This window comes from Myotis davidii, unplaced genomic scaffold (genome assembly GCF_000327345.1).
Source record: "Myotis davidii unplaced genomic scaffold, ASM32734v1 scaffold441, whole genome shotgun sequence".
Classification (NCBI taxonomy): Eukaryota; Metazoa; Chordata; class Mammalia; order Chiroptera; family Vespertilionidae; genus Myotis; species Myotis davidii.
The window spans coordinates 2,292,006-2,317,725 of NW_006291818.1; the positions used below are offsets into that span (position 1 = coordinate 2,292,006).

Genomic DNA, 25,720 nt, shown 5'->3' on the forward strand with positions numbered 1-25,720 from the left:
GAGAAAGGTAAGTATATATACAATTGTGTTACTTTGGATTTTCGATATTTTTTTTACTATTTTTGGTCAGCCACAATATAGATTCTTAATAAAGTCATTGCTCTCGCTCATCATATTTCATCAGTTTTAAATAGAAAACTTTTTTTCTAACTTCAGGTTCTGCTCAGATTCCAACTTCTGAACATCTTTCTGAGTAAGTTTAATTTTTATTCATTGTATTTTGCTTTGATGGATTTTAGCACTATTGCATTTTTAAATGTATCTTTAATAGAAATGAAAAATATTAAAGTATTTTGTGTTTTTTTTGTTCTTTTAAAGCTGCTTGTTGAAATAGGTTCCTGCTCTATGGAGCTCGTGACCTGGTGCAAGACAAGTTGGAATTTCCTAAGTTCAAAGTTCTGAGATGTTTTCTTACACAAAGGCAGTTAAGCAGCCAAGTTCATGACACTAGTTCTCATTATTCAGCTTTTTTCAGCTTCAAATGAGACTAGGTTCTTTATTCCACCTTATTTTTGTGTCAGGTTGACATATCTTAACATATGTTGTTTTCTCCAGTTGGCTCTTTCCAAAATAACTTTTGTTGCTATAGTCATTTCTTACTTTGCTTAAAATAATTTGTGTTTTTCTCTGTTGTACTTGCCTTCAGAATAATACATTTCAAATGATACGGCTGTTTGTCTTTTTGTCTATTTTGTCTGCTTTCTTAATTTCTTATAGACCTTAAGTGTTTAGGCCCGATGATTGTCTTTTTCTTCTTTCGTTGTCTGTCATTGTGCTATTTTTCTTATTTTTCAGATGCAGAAGCAGCCCAGAGATTTCAAAAAATATCCAGGGTACACCTGGACAGTGTCCCCCTTCGATGGACACAACTGGTGCCTATTCTCTCTTTCCAAGGAATGTGAATAATTTTACAGTGGGACCTGCTCTAGGTTGTGGTCTCAAGAAATCAGGTCTTGGGGAGTCTTCCTTACTTCAAGACTGGCCTCCCATAAGGTTGATGCTAATTTACCCAGAGATGGCCTCAAAGCCCACCAAATTGAGCACAAATTTCCACTGGGTTCTTTGGCTCTTGATCTTAAGCTGGTGGGTCACTTCTGGCCAAGAAAAGCCCATCAAATCAATACTTCAGTCCAAGTTGAAGTTTTGTCATTTTGACTGCTGCCCTTTAATCTTCCTCTTGCATGAACGCAGTCCAAGGAATATAAAAGCTTTTGTTGTTAGGAAGCCATAGTTATTTTCATGTCCTTGGAACAACAGGTCTCTACAATTATGTTCCAAAATTGCAGTTATTTTTATTGTCATTTAAAATATATTACCCAGTTCTAGCTCTATAGTTTTCAACAATACTAATTCCCAGCCTTCTTATTTTGAATAAGTTAATTTTAATTGTTTGTTTTATGTTTTCCAAATTTACTGATATTATGTTTATTTTTATACTCTTTACTATTCTTTAAAACTGTTTAGTGTTTGCTCTGTTTTGCCAACACTTCCAAGAGATTCCCTCTAATTCTCTACAGATTCTTTATGGCTGCCTTACTTAGAGCTTTTTAATTTGGCTGTTATTTATACCATTAGATGTTATTATATCCTCTCTTATTTTGGGATTATTATTGTTATCTTAATAATTATGGGTTCTAAGCTGTAAAGAATTAACAAAACCTTTTGTAGATATTAAAACAAGTTTTAAAGTTACATATTTGTCTGGCTAACACATAGTATCTAATTAACCATTAATGAAGGTTTTGGGGGTAAAAGTAACATTAAAAAATATAGGGGTGCCCCAGCAGGTTAGCTCAGTTAGTTGGAGTGTCTTCCTATACACCAAAAAAGGCTGTGGGTTTGACTCTCGATCAGAGCACATACTTAGGTTGCGGGTTCGATCCCCAGTTTTTTTGTGAGACAAGTCAATGTTTCCCTTTCACATAGGTATCTCCACCCCTTCCCCCGCCCCCCATCATGCTCTCTCCCCACTCCCTCCCTTTTTCCCTCCTTCTCTTCCTTTCTCTCTAAAATCAATAAACATATCCTCAGGTAAGGATGTAAAAAAATAGGAAAAATATATGGGGGATAACAATGCACTTGTTTTTTTCATGTATATATTTTTTCACATATACATGTATATTAAAAAATTGACATTTGTTTATTTTAAAGACAAGCATGTCACCTTTTGTGATCTTAGTTGCCAAAGGATAGGCAGACTCTAAAAGTATGACTGAACTGTGGTTTTTTACTCTAAAATGAGAACTATTTTCTTTGAAACAGATTAAAGCCAGTTTCAATGATTATTTACAATGTAATGTGTTCCTTGCAATTAATAATAAAAATTTAATCCATTAGTTTTAAACTTCCAAATTAATTTCTATATTAATGATTGTCCAAAAGCTCTGAAAGTGGTTTATAGATGGACTTGGTGATATACTAGTTTTTATTTCCTTATCTGTCTCTAGGAAAGTTTTATCATTCACCTTTCTATGTAATTAAAAAAAAAACACTTCATAATTTTGCCCAGAAACAACATCTTTCCGTTGTTAACATAAATTCCTTTTTCATTTACAGATATTTGTTCTGCCTTGGTTATAGTTTAAAAATCAGATAAAATACATTCTTGATATAACAGTAAAGGAGCACTGCTTTTTGTTCTTCCATTGGACTTTATTTTATTTTCTCGTTTAAATTCTTCAAGTTCTGTCATCTATAAATTTAAAAAAAAAAGAGGTTCAAATAAAACACTTAAGGTGCTAAGTACCAAATTTGCTTATCTTAGACAGTTGAATTTAATTTGGTGCTAACGAGTTTTAGCTTGAGTCTGATCAAGTTATTCTAAATAGTTTATTCACCTGATCAGAAATTACCATTCCATGCATGTGTGCTTTTGATTACCACTGAATAAAAATTGAGATTGGGACATTTTGAATCTATCAGCACTCTTAGAAAAAGTGGCTCCTAAACTACAGAGATACGGATTCTTGCCCTATTTTGTCACATTTTGGTAAAACACCTCATCTCTTTTGGACCTCATTTACTTATTCCGTGAATATTTCTTGAGCATCTACTTTGTGCCTGGCCCTGTTATAGGTGTTAAAGAAATGGACTGAAATCTCTGCCTCATGAAGCTTATGATTTAATGGTGAAAGATAATAAAAATTAAAAGATATACTATATTAAATGGTGGTCAATACTATGGAGAAAACTGAAGATAGGGAAGGGGGGATAAGGAGTAAGTGGCAGTTTGTAGGCTGCCATTTAAAATTCGATGGTCAGGGAAGGCCTCACTGAGAGACGATATTTAGGTAGAGACCTGGAGGAACTGCGAAGAGCCTGTTTTGGCTGCCGTTGATTGAACAAGAGGGAGGCTAGTAGGAGATGGGGCCTGCAAAGTAGTGTGGGCCATGTTGTATAGGACCTTACCAACCATTGTAAGGCATTTGATTTTAACTCTGAGATAAGCCATCAGAGGATTTTGAGTAGAGCAGTGTTTTATACCTCAGTAAAACTCATAATCAACAATAAAACCTTAAATACAGAAGAGTGCTCTATTACTTTAGCTGCCCTCTTGAGAATTAACTATAGAAGTCCATCGGCAGAATCAGAGAGATTAGTTAGGGTGCCTGTTGTAATAATCTAGGAAGGAGATGGTAGGATCCTAGGCTAAGCTGCCTGCAATGTAGGCCATCCGCGGTTTGATTTTGGATATATTTTGAATTTGTTGATTTGGATGTGAAGTGTGAGAGAAAGTGTTGAAAATTATTCCACACTTCCTGGTCTGGGCAACTGGAAAGATGGCATTGATATTATATAAAGTAGAAAAGGCTTGGAGAAATAGACTCAGGAGGGAAGTTCCATGAGGATTGATCTGCTACATGTTTTAGTTTGAGATAACTATTAGAAATCAAGTGGAGCCAAAACCGGTTTGGCTCAGTGGATAGAGCATCGGCCTGCGGACTGAAAGGGCCCAGTTTCGATTCCGGTCAAGGGCATGTACCTGGGTTGCGGGCACATCTCCAGTGGGAGATGTGCAGGAGGCAGCTGGTCGATGTTTCTCTCTCATCGATGTTTCTGCCTCTCTATCTCTCTCCTTTCCTCTCTGTAAAAAAACAATAAAATATATTTTAAAAAAAAAAGAAATCAAGTGGAAATGCCATTAACCTGTATAAGTTTAGAGGAGTGTTCTAGGTGGTAATTATCATTTAGCATTTTAAAGTGTCATGGGAATGAATACAAGGAGAACTGAAATGTGAGTAAGATCAGTGTATTGAATCACTGTCAATATCCTGGTTATGATATTGTACTATAATTTTGTAGGATGTCATCATTGAGGAAAAGTGCACAAAGGGTACATGGAATCTCTATATTATTATTATAGCTGCATATGCATATACAATTGTCCCAAAATAAAATAAATTCAATTTAAAAGGCCATGGGACTATATGAGGTCACCAAGGGGTACAGTAGAGATAGAGAGAGGGCAAGGTCCACAGACTGAGCCAGGGGCCATCATATCCGAAACAACTGAATAGATGACCGAACAGACTGAGTGGGGTGATAAGGTCAGCAGGGGGGATTAGTGAGGGACAATCAAACGACTGAACAGCAGGCTGTGTGGGGCGACCAGGCCAGCAGAGGTGCCATTTGGGGTGACATGCTGGTGGGGGCAGGCAGTTGGGGGTGACAAGGCTGGCAGGGGGGCCAGTTAGGGGCGGGCGTCGCACAACATTACAAGATGGCCACCCTCACATTGTCACAGATGGCCACCACAAGTTGGTCACCACAAGATGGCTGGCAGGGAAGAGCAGTTGGGGGTGAATGGGCCAGCAGGGGAGGGCAGTTGGGAGGCGATCAGGCCGGCAGGGGAGGGCATTTGGGGGCGAGATCAGGCTGGCAGGGGAGGGCAGTTGGGCGTAATCCAGCTGGCAGGATTGAAGCAATTGGGGGCGATTCGGCCTGCAGAGGAGCAGTTAGGCGTCAATCAGGCCAGCAGGGGAGCGGTTAGGGGCAATCAGGCAGGTAGGCAGGCCAGCGGTTAGGAGCCAGCAGTCCCAGATTGTGAAAGGTATGTCCCAGATTGGAGAGGGTACAGGCTGGGTTGAGGGACACCTCTCCATGCACGAATTTCATGCACTGAGCCTCTAGTACTCTTAACAAAAAAGTAATTCTCTTACATTTCTATAAAAGAAGGTAACTAGGTCAATATTTTCCAAACTCTGTTTTTTAGAACTAATGTCAATAATTTATAAATTGTTTTGAGGATAATGTTTCCATGGTCAAATAAGTTTAGGAAATACAAATTAAAGTTTCAGAGGTTCTTTAATATGGGATTTTTTGGGTCTGTGAATATTGCAGAGAATATTTATTTGACCTTGGTCATGCTCTGGATGATGATTTTGGGGTTATTTGTATAGAAGTTATGATTTGAATTGTTCCTAAGGATGCGGTATATCAGACTGAACAGGTCTGAATGGTAAATATTTCCATATGAATGTTCTACAGGCACCACAAATGCAGTATGTCCAAAATGGAATTCATTTTTTTCTGCAGCATATGCTTTTCTCTCCTTGAATTGTCTTTTTTGGTTATTGGCATTTCCATTCTCTTGTGACTCAAGGCAGACATTTGGGGGCTCATATTTGTGCCTTTCGTTTACATTTATCAAGTTGGTACTTACATTCTGTTGATTTTATCTTGTTTTTATCGTCTGCTAAACTTTGTCTTGTCCGCTTTACTTAAGACAGTCATTAACTGTTCTTTATATGGACGCCTGACTAGAGCCTACTCTCTTTTAATATGTCCTTCTCTTTCTGTTGCACAAATCTGATCATATTTTCCTATTAACCTTAGAATAAAGTTCTTAGCAAAAACACTTCAGCATGGCAATCAAGACTTTTTCTGAAATGGCCCTTGCTATCTCTGCATCTTCAAGTTATTCTTCCTTGTTCCCTACAACCAATCATATGGGATCACTCAGGGTATCATATAATTGCCATCTTGTTTTTTATTTCTTTGCCTTTAACTCTGCTTGAATCCCTTTCCCTGTTTTGCTTTTTTTAAATTTTTATTTAATCCTCACCCAAGGACATATTGACTGTTAGAGAGAGGTGGGGGAGAGAGGTGGCGGAAAACAAATCAATGATTGCCTCCCATACTGCACCCCAACCAAGATTGAACCCACAGTTTAGGTGTATGCCCTGACCAGGAATTGAAACCATGCCTTTTCAGTGTTCAGGACAATGCTCCAACAAACCTAGCCACACCATCCAGAGGTTTGCTCTTGCTGCAAACCAGTTCACTGTGGTGTATTCACTCTGTCCTTGCCTCTTTCATCTTCATAGTAACGTAGTACTTTCTTTATACAGCCACTGAGTCATATAGATGTTTCTTTTCTAGCACTTTACAATTCTGTAAACATATGCTTCAATATGTTTCCTTAACAGTGAATTTCTTGAAAGGAGGGAATGTGTATTAACTTTGGACTGGAACTCTTAGCGCATTACCTGATGTATGTGCAGCCCGGTAAATGTTTAGCTCAGTTACCCTTTCCATATATAATATCTATTAACACCTCTTAGAACAAATGATCAGAAATGGTGCATTAGATTTTTACTATTATTTATTAGTATGCTCACAAATATTCTTAAATTGAAGATTAAATTTTGAAAATCAGCATTGAAATTTTTGGCTTTTAAATGTTATTGGAAAGAGAGTGGCCTGGCTGAAATGAATCAACATTTTCTCCCTTATAGCTCCTTTCGCCACCCAATGGTATGTGTATAGTGTGAATGAAACTTCAAAAGGACATACTAATGTAATTGACCCCAAATATTCATTTTACATGTAACCTTGGGTCATCTGACCTGCAGATTAATGAAAGTAGGGACATTTATTCCATTTTCAACTTCAGAGGGAAGAGATTGTCTTTGAGAAATATATCGGAAAGATTTATTTCAGCAGGTTTATATACAGAAGAAAAATTACTTATTTGTAATCATGATCTCTAGTTATTTGTTGTTGAAATTGATCACCAGTCAGTCATGTTTTCTTTACATTGAAATCTTAAATAGTGTTTGTTTGAAATGCTATACAACATTTTTCTATAAAAAATTATGACAACATTCACAGGTAAAAAGTGTAATTATGTAATGACAGGTCCTTAGCTCAGAACTTTGAGCTTAGCAAATTTTCACTATCTTCTACCAAGCAGTTGAATATCTCAAATGATGACTATTTCAGCAAGTATCTTTAATGAATAAAAATTACAGGTAAAAACTTTTTTCTTGCCGAAACCAGTTTGGCTCAGTGGATAGAGCGTCGGCTTGTGGACTGAAAGGTCCCAGGTTCGATTCCGGTCAAGGGCATGTACCTGGGTTGCGGGCACAGCCCCAGTAGGAGGTGTGCAGGAGGCAGCTGATCGATGTTCCTCTCTCATCGATGTTTCTAACTCTCTATCTCTCTCCCTTCCTCTCTGTAAAAAATCAATAAAATATATTTTAAAAAAACTTTTTTCTTTTTAAAAAATGTTAATGATGTATTCATAGTGCATTGTAATTTGTTAATCTTAAGTATGCTTTCATAGTTACAAAAATGTAGTATACATTTTAGTGATGAATGTGGTAATTCAATGAAATTTTAGTGTACTTTTCTAATTTTTTTTTAGATTTGTTTTTCTAAATGTTTTTACTGGTTATTATAATCCTGTTTCTTAAACAGTACCAATATGATTAAAACCCAAACAAAATTGGCATCCCAATTTTGATAAGCCTCTTAAGGCTAGTTATTGTAAGAATTTATTTTGTTCTTATTTATCAGTTTCTTAGCCAGTAAAATGTAGAGTAATAAAAAAACTCTGTTACCAACCTCCATTGCAGAGATTACAAGGACTCAATGTCGCCAATTGAAATGCAATAATAGTAACATGCTTAATTAGTAGCTTTCATTTTAATTGCTGCATAACATCAACTTATTAGAATAGCTATATGTGTAAATGGTTATCATGATAATGTTTCTTAAGAATATAAAGTCTTTGCTGAAAAGGAAAGGCTTTTATAAAATACTCTTAAGTTGCTTTGTGACGAATTTATTTCAGTTTTTCAAACTAAGTTTAAGATTATTAAGTTTAAGATTATTAGAAATAAAAATCAATTGTAATTTACAAATTTATTTTAAAATTTCATTAACCCAATACCTACTTTTTGTTTCATCAGACTAATTTTTATGTTTTCTTACTGCTTTATACATGTTAATATTAAAACTATTATTTTTCTATATATAAAATCATTAAAGCAGTGAAGTTTTACTGTACACTTGATGTTATTTCATTTTTATAAATATTACTGTTTACAATTAAATAGTTGAGAGAATTACAAATCTTTAACCCGAAAACAATTGACATTTGTGCATTTTGCTCACTTTTTGTGCAAATTTTCTTCATTTACATTTGTTTAGTAACTTAGTTCTAATTATTTTAATATACTACCAATATAGTTCTTATGCACAAAAGGACATGCTCTATTTTAAATTGTTTGCAATTTCACCTAATAACTAAAACATAGGTAAGTAATTGTACATAGTTAAGTTATTAAAATATAGTAAGGCACTAGCATTGTATAGACATAATTTTTAGAATTTATCCTAAGAGAATGGGTAAAGAAAAGGGGTTTTTGCAAATTCCATATTTCAACTACTAACTATGAGAGTAGCTTTTAGCATGGTTGACGCTCTATTCTACTAGATGTCTTCATTTATGTTCATGAGATTTAAGTTAGCATAGTTGTTGCTAATGTTAAATATATTAATACTTAAGTATAGCTATTAAACTTCCATAAAGTTATGAAATACTCAACTCTATTAATGGCATTTCAAATCAGGTCGGCCTCCTAATTATACAGATTTTAATATATCAGCAAATGATATTTAGTCATCAGTAGTTTCTGAAATAAAAATATTTTGGAAAAGTTAGTTTTTATATTAATTATTTTAAAAGTTTCATAGGTAGTATATGCCTTCGTTAATATAAGAAGTTACAATTGGTATAGTTTTAGAAATCAAGAAGTTTAAAAAAATTATAGCTAATATTTGAACTATGCTTATAAAGGTTTTTAAGAGAATACAGCCTCCAAAATTCTAAAATTCTGTGATTTTTATCACCTCTAAGTAAGTTAATTGTAATAGATATTGAAATTGCATTATCATATTGAATTTCACCATAGATGAAATGTATTATCACACTTTTTAAGTCCTAAAATACTAGTCAATATTAATGCATATCACATATATTAATCATATAGCCTACTTTTATTTTTTAAAGAGTAAATTTTTTTGAAACTGTTTTACTAATGTGTTATGCCATTTATTTTAAATTGTACTGTTTTATCTGTTTCCATTGTAATTATAAAAAATTTAATATTTATTTTGTTTTCAAGATTAAAAAATGAAGCTCCCACTAAGGAACAAAAACCTGTGTCGGAGGTAAATTTTGTCTTATTTTATATCTTAAAGATTTATACATTAGAAAGTATTGTTGGTGTGGTTTTTTAGAAAAAAAGTATTAATTCAGTGTGCTTACATTGATAACAGTTGTTGGCATGTTAACAGGAAAAAATTGAGATGATTAAAAATTATTTCATTAGATATAAAAAATATCTAATCCTAAGTAAAACTGTAAGGTGGTTTTGTTTTGACAAAGACATTATATATTTCATTTGCCTGTTTAATTCAACTAGTGAATAATGAAAATAATTCATGATTTTAAAATTCTGAAATCCATAAAACCTCAAACATTTGGTACATTGGAAAATTAGTCTTTCCAGATGATATAACTTTAGGAGGAATTTAGACTGTCGAAGATTTAACTAATTTTTTAAGTGAAAATATTCTGGATATATGGTAACTGTTTTAGCTATTTTAAACAGGCACTGAGCATATAACACTCAGGGTTATCATATAAAATGTTATTTACTGGGCAGTCTAATAAAGGAGAAATTTCTAATTTTTAAAGTTAGAAATAATTTTGCTCAAGTGCTTGCTTTCTTGATGTTAATTTTTAAAACCATTACTTAATATTATTGGTATGTGTTTTTTCTGAGTATAATGAAGTGAGACAGGTTTAGCATTTATCTTTTGCATAGCATTATGTCTTATACAGAGTAAGACCAAGGCAGAAGTAGCAGCCTTCTTCCAAGCAGCTTTTATACCACAGAAAGTTTTCTTTTGTATGAAAGGTTTTTAACTACAAATAAATTTCTTTAATAGATATAGGATATTTGATTATCTGTTTATTCTTGAGTAGTTTTGGTAGTTTGTGGTTTTTAAGGAATTGGAACATTTAATTTGAGATGTTGAATTTATGTGAATAGAGTTGTTTGTAGTATTCCCTTATTCTTTTAAATGTCTGTGGGTTCTGTAGTGATTAATCCTCTCTTTCATTCCTGATATTGGTAGTTTCTGTGTTTTCCCCCCTATTGTTTTCATGTACTATATATAACTTTTAAAGACAAAATACAATGTTATTGTTTTTGCTTTAGTCAGTTATTTTGTAGAGCAATTTAAAACTTTAAAAAGTAATATTGCATTTACTTTCATGTTCATTATTTCCAATAGTCCTCATATCTTTATGGAGCTCTTCTTTTCTGTCTAGTATCATATTCCTTTGACCTAAAGAACTTCCTTTGCTATAACTTTCATTTACATATCTACTGATAGGTAATTATTGTTATTCTTTTTCCACTTTTTTAAAAGATTTTTTTGTGAGTATATAGGGTTCACAGTTTTCACTCAGCAGTTTAAAGAAGGTATTGTATTGTCTCTTGGCTTGCATATGTTCTGATGAGATGTCTTACTGTAATTTTTATCTTTTGTTTCTATGTATGTATGTAATATGTCATTTTTCTTTGGCCCTTAAGATTTTATCTTTATTTTATCTTTAGTCTTCATTATTTTGAACATGATTTGACTAAGTTTGGTTTGTTCATTTATTTATATGTTTATCTATTTTTGTATTTATTTTTTGCATTTATCCTGACTGGTGTTCTCTAAGCTGTTTTGTATCTTCAATTTCTGGGGTTCCAGTTTCACATGTGTTATACATTTGATGTTAGTCCCGGTTCTTAAATGCCTGTTCTGGTTTCTACACTCCATCCCCCAATACAGATATTGCTATGACATATGTCTGCTATTCCGCTGCCTATGAAGTCTTCTAAGATTTTTATAGTTTCCCATCTTATGTTTAAGTCCATTTTGAGTTTATTCTTGTATATGGTGTAAGTTGGTGTTCTACTTTCATTTTTTTTGCATGTATCTGTTCCATTTTCCCAACACCATTTATTGAAGAGACTGTCTTGACTGTCTCCTTTTTCAATATCCTGTAGTTTTCCAAGTACAGGTCTTTTATCTCCTTAGTTAAGTTTATTCCTAGGCATCTTAATTTTTTTGGTGCAATGGTGAATGGGATTGTTTTTTTAATTTCTATTTCTGTGAGTTCATTATTACTGTATTAAAAAAAAGCCATAGCTTTCTGGGTGTTAATTTTGTATTCTGCTACATTGCCGAATTCATTTATTACGTCTATAATAATAAAAGTGTAATATGCTAAATAGACCGGACATCCCTCCAGACAACCTTCTGGACAAAGCCAGGGCTGCGAGGGAAGCCCGGATCCTGGATGCCTGCCAGCATCGGGAGGGAAGCCCGGGTGCCAGGTGCCTGCCTGTGGCTGGAGGGAAGCCTGGGTCCTGGGTGCAGTCTTTGAGGTTTTCTATGTACAGTATCATGTCATCTGCGAATAAGGGTAGTTTTATTTCTTCTTTTCCAATTTGGATGCCTTTTCTTTCTTCTTCTTGTCTGATCACTATGGCTAGCACTTCCAGTACTATATCAAACAGAAGTGGTGAAGTGGACATCCTTGTCTTGTTCCTGTTCTTAGGGAAAATGGTTTTAGTTTTTGCCCATTGAGTATGATGTTGGCTGTGGGTTTGTCATATATGGCTTTTATTGTGTTGAGGTATGAGCCTTCTATTCCCACCTTGCTGAGAGAATTTATCAAGAAAGGGCTTTGGATTTTGTCAAATGCTTTTTCTGCATTGATTGATATGATTATGTGATTTTTGTCTTTCAGTTTATGTGATGTATCACATTTATTGATTTGTGGGTTTTATACCATCCTTGCATCCCCGGAATAAATCCCACTTGATTATGGTATATGATCTTTTTAATGTAATGCTGGATCTGATTTGTTAGAATTTTGTTGAGGATTTTGGCATCTATGTTCATCAAGGATATTGACCTGTAATTCTCTTTCTTTGTAGTGTCCTTATCTGGTTTTGAGATTAGGGTAATGCCTGCTTCATAGAAAGAGTTTGGAAGTGTTCCTTCCTCTTGAATTGTTTGGAATAATCTGAAGAGGATAGGTTTTAGTTCTTTGAATGTTGGTAAAACTCCCCTTAAGTTACATTTTCTGAAAAAGAACTGTTTCTGAAAAAGAACTGTTTCCCAAAATAAACTTAAAAGAATGACATTGTTTTCCACTTTTGCATATCTCTTTAATGTCTAGTTTAGTAGAAGAAAACTGAATTCTTATGTTTCTGCATTCAGCCTGTTGTGAAATGTTGTTTTGGTTGAAATTTATTATAAAGACTATTCAGTCTTATCCAGTACTTTAAAAATCTTTTAAAATAATTCTGATTATTCGCCTTTAATATTACATAAAAATAGACAAGTGGGCCCTAGCTGGTTTGGCTCAGTGGATAGAGCGTCAGCCTGTGGACTGAAAGGTCCCAGGTTCAAATCTGATCAAGGGCACGTGCCTGTGTTGCAGGCTCGATCCCCAGTAGGGGGCATGCAGGAGGCAGCCCACCAGTGATTTTCTCTCATCATTGAGGTTTCTCTCTCTCTCCCTCTCCCTTTCTCTCTGAAAGCAATAAAAATATATATATTTTAAATAGACAAATAGAAGTTTTCTTAAATATGTATTGCAATATGGAATTGACTCCATTTAACTAAATTTTTTGTACTTTGTTACATTAAAATCTGTTATTCTGTCTTACACTTTGATTGAATATTTTATCCATGGATGATTTTATGTCAGGCATTGCTCATTTGTATAATATTGGTTCACTGAGTTACTTAAATCCTCCAAATGTTGACATGTTTTATTATATAATATCAATTATCATGTTCATTAAGATTATCATAAATCTTATCAGTGGTGGATACAAATTTTCCTAAAATATAATTTTTACTTGAATTTTATTATTGACAACAAATAATGTCAGCTGTTTTCTTTAGTATGACAGGCTCACTTTGTCAATTTTCAAGAAAATGTCTACTAAACAGCCAAGTTTAAGTGTCCATACTTTAAAACAAAAAAGAAGTTCATACTTTGCCAGTCATTCTTTAAAATAAGAACTATGTTAAATGGAAAAAATGTGGCTAGGTTTTGCTCACAGCTTAGTCACAGACTGAAGTATTTTCAATATGCAGTACTTCATGCATACATTCTATTTTATCACACAATATTAAAAAGACATAAACTAAAGGATTGAAATATAAAATTATATGACATATAATAAAATTTACTGCTGGCGTGTGCTGGTAAAGAATACAGTGATTACTAGTATAGTTTTGATTTAGTGACATTCCTTTGATTTGTGTGAAGCTACCAGCAGTTTTCCCCACCACTGCTTTTGTTTGAACCTCATGTGCCTTGGGTGTTTTGGAGGCCCTAGGTGTCTGTGAACCACACTCAAGAACTGCTTACATGGATTTGTGTATATAAAGGTCACCTCCTGGATTGCAGTACAATCTGCACAGTCTGTGTGGGAATTATTTAAACTTTAACATATAAAATCGGGTGCTCTGCTGGCTGATTCTTTGGTGGAGAGTATAGTTTCAAAAGCATTCTGGGAAACCTTTTCTTTGGGGCTGGCAATTTTCTCCAAAGAGGAAATCTTCTAGGTTCCAGTTGGGAGTGGTAGGATGAAGAGTGATTCCTCTGGCTCCTGGGACTATGGATTCCTTTACTCAGTTTATGGATTTTTATTAATTTTTTTGTTTTATCTCTGTTTCTCATGCCTGCCCTTTGTTGTTCCTGGTGTTTGTTCACAAGTTTACATTGTCTCCAGTTCAGAGTTAACCTTTAGCCACTGTGTAAGGATAGGTATGTGTTGTGCGAGTTATAGAAAAAGCATTTAGATTTCTCAGCAGTCTTTGTGCTTCATTTTTACCTTTTCTGTACTGAATATTGTACTAAATTCTTCCAAATACTAGATTTTTTGGGTTGCCTGGACAAATGGATTCTCTTCCTACACTTTCCACTCAGATGTTTTGTTGTAACTTCTTCCACACTGGGAAGTCAGTTTCCAGTCCTCCAGCCACTTTCCATTTAAAAATGTGTTGAAATCTCTTTGACAATAAGTCTGCCTTGGTGTTTGCTTGGTTTTTATGAGTGAAGATGATTTATTTCTCTGTCCTCATTGTAGCAGGATTTTGGGAAAGTGAGGAAATAAATGTATGTGATTAATATACCATTATCACAGGCTTGTTTTAGTCACTATACTGGTTAAGAGCTAGATCTGGATTTTAATCCATACTGCTGATTGTGGTATTGCTTTAGTTCTCTACTTAACCTGTGAACCCTTATTTTTCATTTGTAAAAATAGAATTTATGATATCTAATATGAGAATTAAATGAGATAGTGAATATAAAGTTCTTAACATACTACATGCATTATATGTGTTTATTAATTGGTAATTGTCATAAACTGTTTTGCTGGCCTCTGGCAAACTGAGGTTTTACTGTATTCCTTCCTCCCTGTAAAAGATTTGAAATAAGAAAATATTTAATTTGTCTATCACTTAATATTACTTAGTTTGACAGTGGAAGGGTTACTGTGACTCATATGAAACGATAATTTCACAAATGTTTATATTTAAGTAACTATACTTAATATGTTTGTATAAAAATACTGTGAATACAACTTGTTCAAATATAAATTGTCTAAAACTATAACTAGTTTTCTACTCAAGTAAAATGACTTGGGAGTGTGGGGCACTGACCCACACACATAGTTGAAAATTCGTGTATAACTTTAGACTTACCCCAAATTTAGCTGTAGTATGGTTCCTTAGGTATCTGCAGGGCACTGGTTCCAGGACCTCACTCCCCTCCCAAAGGATACCAAAGTCCGTGGATATTCAAGTCCCTTATATTAAACAGTGTAAAATATTGCATACAATTGGTCTACCACATCCGTGGATTGCCAACTGCAGATTGAAAGTACTGTTTTTAATATGAGGTCAGTTGAATCCACGGAAATGAAACCCAGGGATTCAGGGTGTCAACTATATATTTATTGAAGAAAAATCTGCGTTTAAGTGGACCTGCACAGTTCACCCCCGTGTTGTTCAAGGAACTGTGATTGTAATTATGTCCCATATTTGAAACAGAATCTAAGGCAGTGGTTCTCAACCTTCCTAAGGCCACAACCCTTTAATACAGTTCCTCATGTTGTGGTGATCCCCAACCATAAAATTATTTTCGTTGCTACTTCATAACTGTAATTTTGCTACTGTTATGAATCGTAATGTAAATATCTGATATGCAGGATGTATTTTTATTGTTACAAATTGAACATAATTAAAGCATAGTGATTAATCACAAAAACAATATGTAATTATATATGTGTTTTCCGATGGCCTTAGGCGACCCCTGTGAAAGGGTCGCTCCACCCCAAAGTGGTCGCGACCCACAGGTTGAGAACCGTTGATCTAAGGAAACCAGGTATTCTTATAACTGGATAACTGTTTCATGGCCTTAATTCAGAAACCTGTGGTACAGAGAATTTCATACAGGTTTCTTTAAAAACAATTTTAAAAAATTATACTTTTGATAATGAGAATTATTCTAGTTTGTATTTTTAATTAAAAAATTGTTTTTCTAGTTCCTTGGTATATAAGATTGCACACTTAAATTTCTTTTATCCAGAGAGCTTAGTATAATAAAAGCAGTTTAAGTTTATCCATAATGATAAATTATTATTTATCATTTCAGGAAATTGCAAGACCTAATAAGGCTGAAGGAGAAACAGAAACATCAAATTCTGAAAGGTAAATAAATATAAGGAAAAACTGAATCTCAAATCCAAGTATGAGTATAAAATGACATTTGAGTTGTATTAGTGTAGTTAAATAAAGGAGTATTTAAATACTTGTATATGTTGTTGTTTTTAATAATGACTTTTAATTAAAATAAATTTTTGAAATTTTAATACAGCAAAATTATATTACAGATCCCTAATTTTGAAATACTTTTATATATGTAGAGTATAAAGTTGTTAAAATTTTTAAAGCTAGTAAGTAAAATTTAACAGATTTTTATTGACCCTATTAAACAAAAACAGTTACAATTAGCTACAAGTTACAACATTGGGACAATTATCACAATTGGTAATTTCGAAATATTTTTTTTAAAAGTATTTTCGAAAATCTTTAAAGCTACTTATTTATGTGGTGGCATCTCAGCTTAAAGTTTCAAAATTTAGAAATTGGTTTTTAAAAATTTAATGCTCAGGTAGAACACTAAAGAACAAAAGACAACCTCCAGTTCCCTTTCCATCGGATCTGAACACCAATCTTGTTGGTCGTAGAGGAAGAAAAGTAATAGTAAAGCTGGCCTCACAGTGCTTACAGTCTGTGGGCTAGTTTCAAACAAGGTAATAATAAAAAAAAAAGAACACAAGACATTCACAATCTTTTAGTAAAAGAATTCCAACTTTCTAATTAGAACTCTTTCCAGATAAAGATAATCTTATTTTACCTTTTGAATTAAATAATTTCTCCATTTTTATCTTTCTACTGTATATTTTACAGTAGGTTGCTTGTTAATCTCATGAGATTAATTAATCTATTGCTCTTAAAAAACAAATTATGGAATAAGGTTTTATGAAAGGTCTTAACTTAGACTTAACTTAGTTAGCATTTTTCATAGAATCCTGGAAGGAAGGGAGAAGAGTTTAGAGGGAAAAAGCAGACTAGTCTCTTCTGAATTACTTAACATTTTTTATAAATTGTAGTTAGTCCAATAAGAGCTAAACAAAAATAACAATTATACGACTCTAAATGAGGAAAATAAAAATTTTTTCAGATGATGTAATTGACGTATAAGAAACAAAAAAGTGAGCTAATATTCTTTTCTATATACCAATTACAAAATACAATGGACAAAAGAGTTAATTCACAATATTAACAAAAATGAGAAATGGGTAAGATCTAAATAAAAAACAAAAATTTACTGAGATAGAAAATAATATATTAACACATTGTTTGCAGGTAGTTTTTATCGCACGCTAACAGGTGGCACGGGCCATTTTTGCTAATTTTTTGCGCAAATGGCAACGTTCAGTAAAATTACAATAACTTTAGTTTATGTATTTATATGTTACCTGCATTCTACTGCTAGTCTATAAAATACCTATTAATATGTGTCCTGCGCTCTACTACCAGTCAACGTAAAACATATAAGTAAAACGTATAAATATGTTTCCCGCATACAATATGTTAATAACTTGCATGATAGGCCATTTGCAAATTAAGTTATGGGTTTAGTGAACATTTAGTTAAAAATTCCAATGACATTTGGTTTGGAAACTGACAAAGTTTAAGGTTCTGATTTTTCTATTTATTAATACCATGCCCGGCCTGTGCCCTCTCACAGTCTGGGACCCCTCGGGGAATGACCACCTGCTGGCTTAGGCCCGCTCCCCGGGGGGAATTGGGCCTAAGCTGGCACTCAGACATCCCTTTGGCAGCCCGGCAGCCCTCGGGGGATGTCCACTTGCCAGCAGGGAGCAGACCTAAGCTGCATTCGGACATCCTTAGCACTGCTGAGGAGGCAGGAGAGGCTCCCACCACCACCACTGTACTGGCAGCCATCAGCCTGGCTTGTGGCTGAGCAGAGCTCCTCCCATGTGAGAGCGCCCTGACCACCAGAGGGCAGCTCCTGCATTGAGCGTCTGCACCCTGGTGGTCACTGTGTATCATAGTGACCAGTCATTCCCAGTCCTTCGGCAGTTAGGGTCAGTTTGCATATTACACTTTTACTATATAGGATAGAGGCCTGGTGCATGGGTGGGGGCCAGCTGGTTTGCCCTGAAGGATGTCCCGGATCAAGGTGGGGGTCCCGCTTGGGTGCCTGGCCAGCCTGGGTGAGGGGCTGATGGCTGTTTTCAGGCTGGCCACACCCCCTTCATGGTGGGGGTCCCCACTGGGGTGCCTGGCCAGCCTGGATGAGGAGCTGATAGCTGTTTGCAGCTGGTCACACCCCCTTTAGGGTGGGGGTGGCCAGGGAGTTGGGGTGCCTTCCCCTGTCATGAATAGAGAAGGACAGATAGGGAGGTTGTGGCCCCACCCGCTGTCACACACAGAGCCGCAGGGCGATCAGGGGGTTTGGGCGCTGCCCCCTGTCACACTGATCCCGGTGCTGGGAGGCCTCGCGGCTCCGCTGATCCCGGTGCTGGGGGGCATATTACCCTTTAACTATATAGAATAGAGGCCTAGTGCACGGGTGGGGGGCAGCTGGTTTGCCCTGAAGGGTGTCCTGGATCAGGGTGGGGGTCCCCACTGGGGTGCCTGGCCAGCCTGGGTGAGGGGATGATGGCTGTTTGCAGCTGGTCACACACCCTTCAGGGTGGGGGGTCCCCACTGGGGTGCCTGGTCAGTCTGGATGAGGGGCTGAGGGCCGTTTTCAGGCTGGCCGGCAACTGAAGCCCCAGCCTCTCTTTTTTTTTCTTTATTTTTTTATTCTGGGATTTATTTACCTTCTGTAATTGAAACTTTGTTGCCATCACTGGTGCTCCCAGCTCTGAGGCTTCAGCTGGCTGAAAGCAGGTATCTGGGGTTTGTTTGGCTTCTATAGTTGAAACTTTGTTGCTTTTGGAGCTGTTGCTTTCAGAGCTTAGAGCAGGCCACGGCAGGCTGGGAACCTTGGCTTCCTCCATCACTGGAGCAAGCAAACCTCCTGCTCACTTCAGCTGCGTGGCTGCCGCCGCCATCTTGGTTGGCAGTTAATTTGCATATCTTGCTAATTAGCCAATGGGAAGTGTAGCGGAGGTACGGTTAATTACCCTTTGTGTCTTTTATTAGATAGATTTGCCCTGTTGTTAGATATTAAGGTTGTTTCTGTATTCACTATTGCAACATTATTTTAATGGACATCCATGTACAAATATCCTTTACATTTTTAAATGATTAAATTTTGGAAGAAGAGCAGTATAATGAAGGCAGTTTGCTCTATTAAATAACAAAGCACATTGTAAAATGTATAATTGTTAAGATTATGTAGTATTGGCTCAAGAAAAGTGTAAAGACAGATCAGAGGAAAATGCATTGCAGAGAAATGGCCTTATAAATATAATTTAGTAAATAATAAATATTTGATACCATTGGTTTGATATTTGTCATTTCATTAGGGAAAAGTCTAAATTCTGGGTAGATTTATGTAAGAAATAAGACTTGTGTTATCGTAAATTAATTCTCACTAAAATAAACATTGTTACATCTAGATAAGGGGCTAGAGATACTCTTAGAAGTCTTTTATTTCTAATGTTTTATTATTTACTAGAATCTAGTGGTCGGCAAACTCATTAGTCAACAGAGCCAAATATCAACAGTACAACAATTGAAATTTCTTTTGAGAACCAAGTTTTTAAAACTTAAACTATATAGGTAGGTACATTGTTATTAACTTAATTAGGGTACTCCTAAGGCTTAGGAAGAGCCACACTCAAGGGGCCAAAGAGCTGCATGTGGCTCACGAGCTGCACTTTGCCGACCGCAGTACTAGATAGTTTCTATTAACACATCAAGGTAAAAATAAAGACATAGACACACACTCAAACATATACGTATACAAACATGCACACACATCTATGAATATATGCATGCATATTTACATATATTTTTTTCAGGCATATTTTTGTGTTTAATTAGATTGTTAAAAATTAGGAAAATATTTGTGAATGCTTATTAGATTTTGCATAGGGAAATACACTATAACCGTAAGAAGACATATAAATCATAAAAGAAAAATAGCTATTTTTACATATATATTTCTTTCTTATTTAAAGTACTCTTAGAAATTAATAAGAAAGCTTAAATTTTAACTAAAAACAGGCAAGGATGATAACAAATGAAAATGATAACCAGGACTAAAACCAGTTGATAGACTCTACAGGTCTATTTTTAATATGTGATTCTGGAGTTTTTCATTCTTGCCTCAGAAAATGGCCATCTCCTAAATTGTAACGTGGCAAGTACCATGAACCTGTTTTGTTTTGTTTTGTTTTTTTCCTCCTTTTTGGTGGGCAAATGGGCCTTGGTTTAAAAAAAAAAAAATTAGAGCGTGTCTTTATTACGATAATGTTAAAAAACATTGTATTATGAAGCAATAGGTAATAAATGGCCTTATTTTTTCAGTAAACATGATAAAGCTTCTTCAGAGGAAAAAAGTGGATGTGATGCAAATGCATTTGAAGGCTCATCAGCAACAAAAAGTGAAGAAAGCACAATAATTTCAGATAAGGAAAACAGTACCTGTCTTGAAGACAAAGAAACTGGCTCAAAGACTATCTTCAGTAATGTTTCAAATATTGGTAAAGATAAAGTGGAAAAGGAAAACCAAATAGAGAACATTGATCAGGAAACGGAGTTGAAGATGTGCCAAAGTTCAGAAAACATAATTCCATGTGATCAGATTAAAGATCAAAGCTCCAATGAAGCTAGGTTTTCTTTGAAGAATATTAAGGATTTGCAGTTAGCATCTGGTGATGTGAGCATTGATCAGTTTTTGAGAAAAAGAGATGAACCTGAGTCTGTTAGTTCTGATGTTAGTGAGCAAGGCAGTATTCATCTGGAACCTTTGACTCCATCGGAGGTACTTGAGTTTGAAGCCACAGAAATTCTTCAGAAAGGTAGTGGTGATTCTTCAGCCAGGTCTGATGAAGTAGAGTCTGATCAAAAAGATGGTGTTCCTGGAGAAAATAGCCCTAGCACAACAGAGACAACAGGAGACCTGGCAGATGAAAAAGAAAGTTGAAATTAGTTGTCATTCTCAGTTTTAGTGTATCGGTGGTAAGAGCATTCAGATCAGTGCTACCAGGTGAGCTCAGTGGTGCTGTTGTAGAGTTCAGAAATAGAAAAATGTGAGGAGGTCATTTATACACTTTATCTGTATGTTCAGCCTTGGTCATTACAGAAATCAGTTGAATAATAGCATGGTTAGTATGAATTTCCAAGAGGTTTTAAAACATAAATAGAAAAGCTTCATTTAACAGTTCTCAAGGAAATAGAACTTGGTTGCCAGTATGAATTGATTATTAGAATATTATTTATGTTTATAAAGCAGTGAAACTTCCATCAATCCTAAGCTAAAAATCCTTATACCTTTATATTCTTCTCAACTTAAAAGAAGAAATTTGGAAACCATATATCTTTGGGGAATTTTTAGATAATGGCTAATTGGCATTGTTAATAAAGCTTTATTTGGAGTATGATGCTGGTAAATGCATAGAGTGTGAAATTAATGAATCTATTGAGAATTTTGATACACATAAACTTAATTTTGGATGTAACATTCCAGACTGTCAGAAGCATGTAAACAGAATATTTGAATCTGTGTACCTCCATACATGTGTTAGTCTGCCAGGCTATAAGCTTACCTTAATTAAACTTTCAGTGAAAGTGAAATTATTAAAACATAAATTTATATTTGTGTTTTTTGTCAGTGTGAGCTGTGCAGAAATCCCTTGATGTGCTAGTTGTATAAAGTAGAAACCCACTGTTAAAAATCCTGTAGTTATTATGCTTTTAATATTGTTTTAATGATCTTTAGAAATAGACCCTTAAAAATGGTCTGGAAACCAAACCAAAGTATGGAATACTGTAGATATTGTAAAGCAGTCAACTGAAAACATGTCCTGGCATGAATCCAGGCATGTTTAAGTGACGTTCTCTTTAATTGTAAAATAGAAACTTCAAATGGGACCTAAAGCAGTGATGTAAAAAATTGTTTTGGGGATATTTAGTCTAATTTATCCATAAGATGGCTGCTAAATTGATTTCTCAGTTGTTTTTAATCATCTAGAAATAATAGATTTAGAAATGAGTAAATGAACAACCATAGTTTGCTTTGAAATACTAATAAACTTTTATTTAAAATGCTACATTTTTACTTCTTAAAATGTGCTTTGAATCCTTAAATTTTGTTTCACTGAATGTTAAATGTTTTAAATGTCTGTTAAAATCCTGATGTATATAGTAGTTTTTGAGTAAATATTTGCAATAAAAATATGTACCTGAATAATTTTATTTTTCAGAAAACTGCTTGAGTCAGTTTACCTTTGGTGCCTTTACAAACTATATTTTTTTAAGGAATTTTCATGTTAAAGTTAGTGGTACGATTTCATTCTGTATTCTTTACTTGGTGTATAATAGATCATAAATTAGTACTTAAAGTATAGGGGGAAATACTGCTAATATTTACAGAGAATGGATTTGTTTGCTAAATCCTTTCACTTCAAGAGATATATGTTAATATTATAATTTCCTATCTGCTCAGTACATTAAAGAGGCTAAATGGGCAAAATATATTATCAACGTATTTTCTTGAATATTTGGCGGGTAGGAGTGTAAATATTTTCATTTTTTCTGCACCCAAGAAAAAATACGGAGAAAAGGACCCATTAACTATCACCCTTAACCTTGTTTAAACATAAATCTATATAGCGGAAAAAATTGGGGGAGTAGAGAAAAGTCTATATAAGGATCATTTTCTGAATGTCATTCAGTTAGTTAGTGCCAAACCTATGCTAGAAAATCCTTGAGCCCTGTACCAAATAAGTCCAAATGACGCTATAGTCCTTTTTGAGCTTTGGGGTTGTTCGTCTGCCTCTATAAGAATAGTGGTATTCAAAGTAGCTGATCAGTAAGCTGTTTGATTTTTAGAGAGAGAGGGAGTGAGAAGGAGAGAAAGAGACACATTGATGTGAGATTGAAGCATTGACTGGCTGCCTCCTGCACGCCCCCTGAGCTCAGGCATGTGTTGGGAATCCAATGGGCAACCTTTCCGAGCATTGGACAATGCCCAAGCAACCAGCCAGAAATTAAACATTTTTATAAAGGATTTTGGTAAGATATGAGTTACCTTGTTTTTGTTGTAAGTAAAAAATGAGGAAATCAACTATGTGGGCAATTATTTGCCTAAGATTACAAAGCCAAGATTGAACTCAATTTGATCTCATTCTAAAGTTATTATTTTCTACCTTATAGTTCTCAGCATTTATACCGAATGCTGCTTATTAAAATAAATCTTTTTTTTGCAAATAACATGCCCATTGATGATACAATTATAGTTTATTATTTATACAGTTATATGTATACTAGTGGCCCAGTGCACAAAATTTCTGCACATTAAAAGGGAATTAATTAGGAAATATTTTAATATTGCTATTTGTGCTTTCTATATAATAGAAGTGTCAGAGATGAAAGAAAATGAGTAAAATGTATATGAAAATCTCCCTCCTGTCAGAGTCTGGGGTGCACCGCGGGAACCAGAGTCAAGTCCCTGCCCACCCATGCCTCGAAATCACGTGAGACCCAGACCCAGCTGGCCCCACCGCCATCAAGGGCGAGGGCATGATGACCATTTGCATATTAGCTCTTTATTACAGTGGGGCCTTGACTTATGAGTTTAATTCGTTCCGTGACGGAGCTCGTAACTCAAATTACTCGTATGTCAAATCACAAGTGAGACACGTGATGCTGGGCTGATGTGGCGTTCACTGTGACATTCGCTGTGCCACCTAGCGGTGGGGCATCTGAAGCTGGCTCGTAACCCGAATTTTAGCTCACAACTCAAAGCAAAAAATCAGCTGAGAGACGGCTCATATCTCGAAAAACTCATTAGTCGGGAAACTCGTAAGTCAAGGCCCCACTGTATATAGGATGGCATGGAGGACTTCTTAACTTAAAGAAAAGGACCTCCCAATCTTTTTTTTAAGCAGGAATTGAGGAATTTTATCTCAAGAGGAGGGATTAAATAATCATTTTATTAATAGGAAAGACAGTATGCAATTTAAAGATATACTTTACAGCCCAGGCCAGTGTGGCCTAGAGAAATATGAATCTTCTGACCCCATTACCCTTTTCACCCACTTCTCAAATCAGGCAACCACCAATCTGTTTTGTATATCCAAGAGCTCAGGAACTTTGTTTTTTTTCCCTCTTAGATGCCACATATAAGTGAGATCATACAGTATTTATCTTTGTCTACCTTATTTCACTTAGCATAATGCCCTCGCGGTCTATTCATATTGTTGCAAATGACAGGATTCGCTTTTTAATGGGTGAGTAATATTCCAGTGTGTTGTGTATGTGTGTGTAACACATTTTCTTTAGGTGTTCATCCATCAGTGAACACTAAGATTTTTCCATACCTTGATTATTGTAAATATGCTGTAATGAACATAGGTGCATATATCTTTTCAAGTTTTAGTGTTTTCAGATGAATATCCAGAATTGGAATTGTTGGATCATATGGTAGTTCTATGTTTTTTTTAAATCCTCACCAAGGATATGGGTTTTTTTGTTTGCTTGTTTTTGGGGTTTTTTAGAGAGAGGAAGGAGAGAGAGAGACATTGATTGGTTGCCTCCCGTATGAGCCCCTACAAGGGATCAAACCCACAACCTTTTTTGGTATATGGGACTACAACCACCTGAGACACCTGGTGAGGGCTGTTAGATCTATTTTTAATTTCTTGGGGAACCTCCATACTATTTTCCATAGTAGCTGCACTAATTTACATTCCCACCAATAGAGTACAAGAGTTCCCTTTTCTCCACATTTTTACCAATATCTGTTATTTTTTATAATAGTCATTCTAACAGGTGTGAGGTAATATTGTGGTTTTAATTTGCATTTCCATGATGATTGGTGATGTTGAATATCTTTTCCTGTACCTATTGACCATTTGCATATCTTCTTTGGAAAAATCTTGCTTTTCAGATCTTCCCCATTTTTTCAGTTGAATTTATTGGGTTGACATTAGTTCACAAAATCATACAGGTTTCAAGTATACAACTCAAAAAAACATCATCTGCACACTGCATCTTGCGTCCATTGCCCCAAGCAAAGCCTTTTTTCGTCCCCATCCCGCCTAACCACCCCCCGTCTTTGCCCACTTCCACCTATCCCTGAACCTGTCCTATCCCTTTGGCTATCACCACACTATTGTCTGTGTCTATGTGATACACACACACATACATATATACACACACACATATACATATATCTCAATACTTTCACCTTCTTTCATCCAGTCTCCCAATCTTCCTCCCTTCTGACAGCCATTAGTCTGTTTCATGTATCCACACTTCTGTTTCTATTTTGTTTACTAGTCTATTTAGTTCATTAGATTCCACATATAAATGAGATCATGTGGTATTTGTCTTTCTTTGGCTTATTTCGCTTAGCATGATACTCTCCAGGTTTATCCATGCTATTGCAAAAGGTAAGATTTCTTTCTTTTTAATGGCTGAGTAGTATTCCATTGTGTAAATGTACCACAGCTTTTTTATCCACTCATCCACTTGGACTGTTCAAATCTTGGCTATCTACACTAATAAAAGAGAAACATGTTACTTGGCGTACGACCGCTACCCTTTTCATTGGCTAATCAGCGAG

The 25,720-nt window shown here is 35.2% G+C and overlaps 1 protein-coding gene across 1 annotated transcript in view; it reads left to right on the forward strand.

Moving 5' to 3' along the window:
- The window catches only part of ZNF280D (zinc finger protein 280D), an 86,833-nt gene extending 64,494 nt beyond the window's left edge, over positions 1-22,339 (forward strand). Inside the window, exons 17-20 of the mRNA XM_006765242.2 lie at positions 157-193; positions 9,414-9,459; positions 16,037-16,092; positions 20,458-22,339. Of these exons, the coding sequence (XP_006765305.1) occupies positions 157-193; positions 9,414-9,459; positions 16,037-16,092; positions 20,458-21,076 (758 nt within the window). The 3' untranslated portion in view covers positions 21,077-22,339. The remainder of the gene's footprint in view (positions 1-156; positions 194-9,413; positions 9,460-16,036; positions 16,093-20,457) is intronic.
- Positions 22,340-25,720: the final 3,381 nt, after the last annotated feature.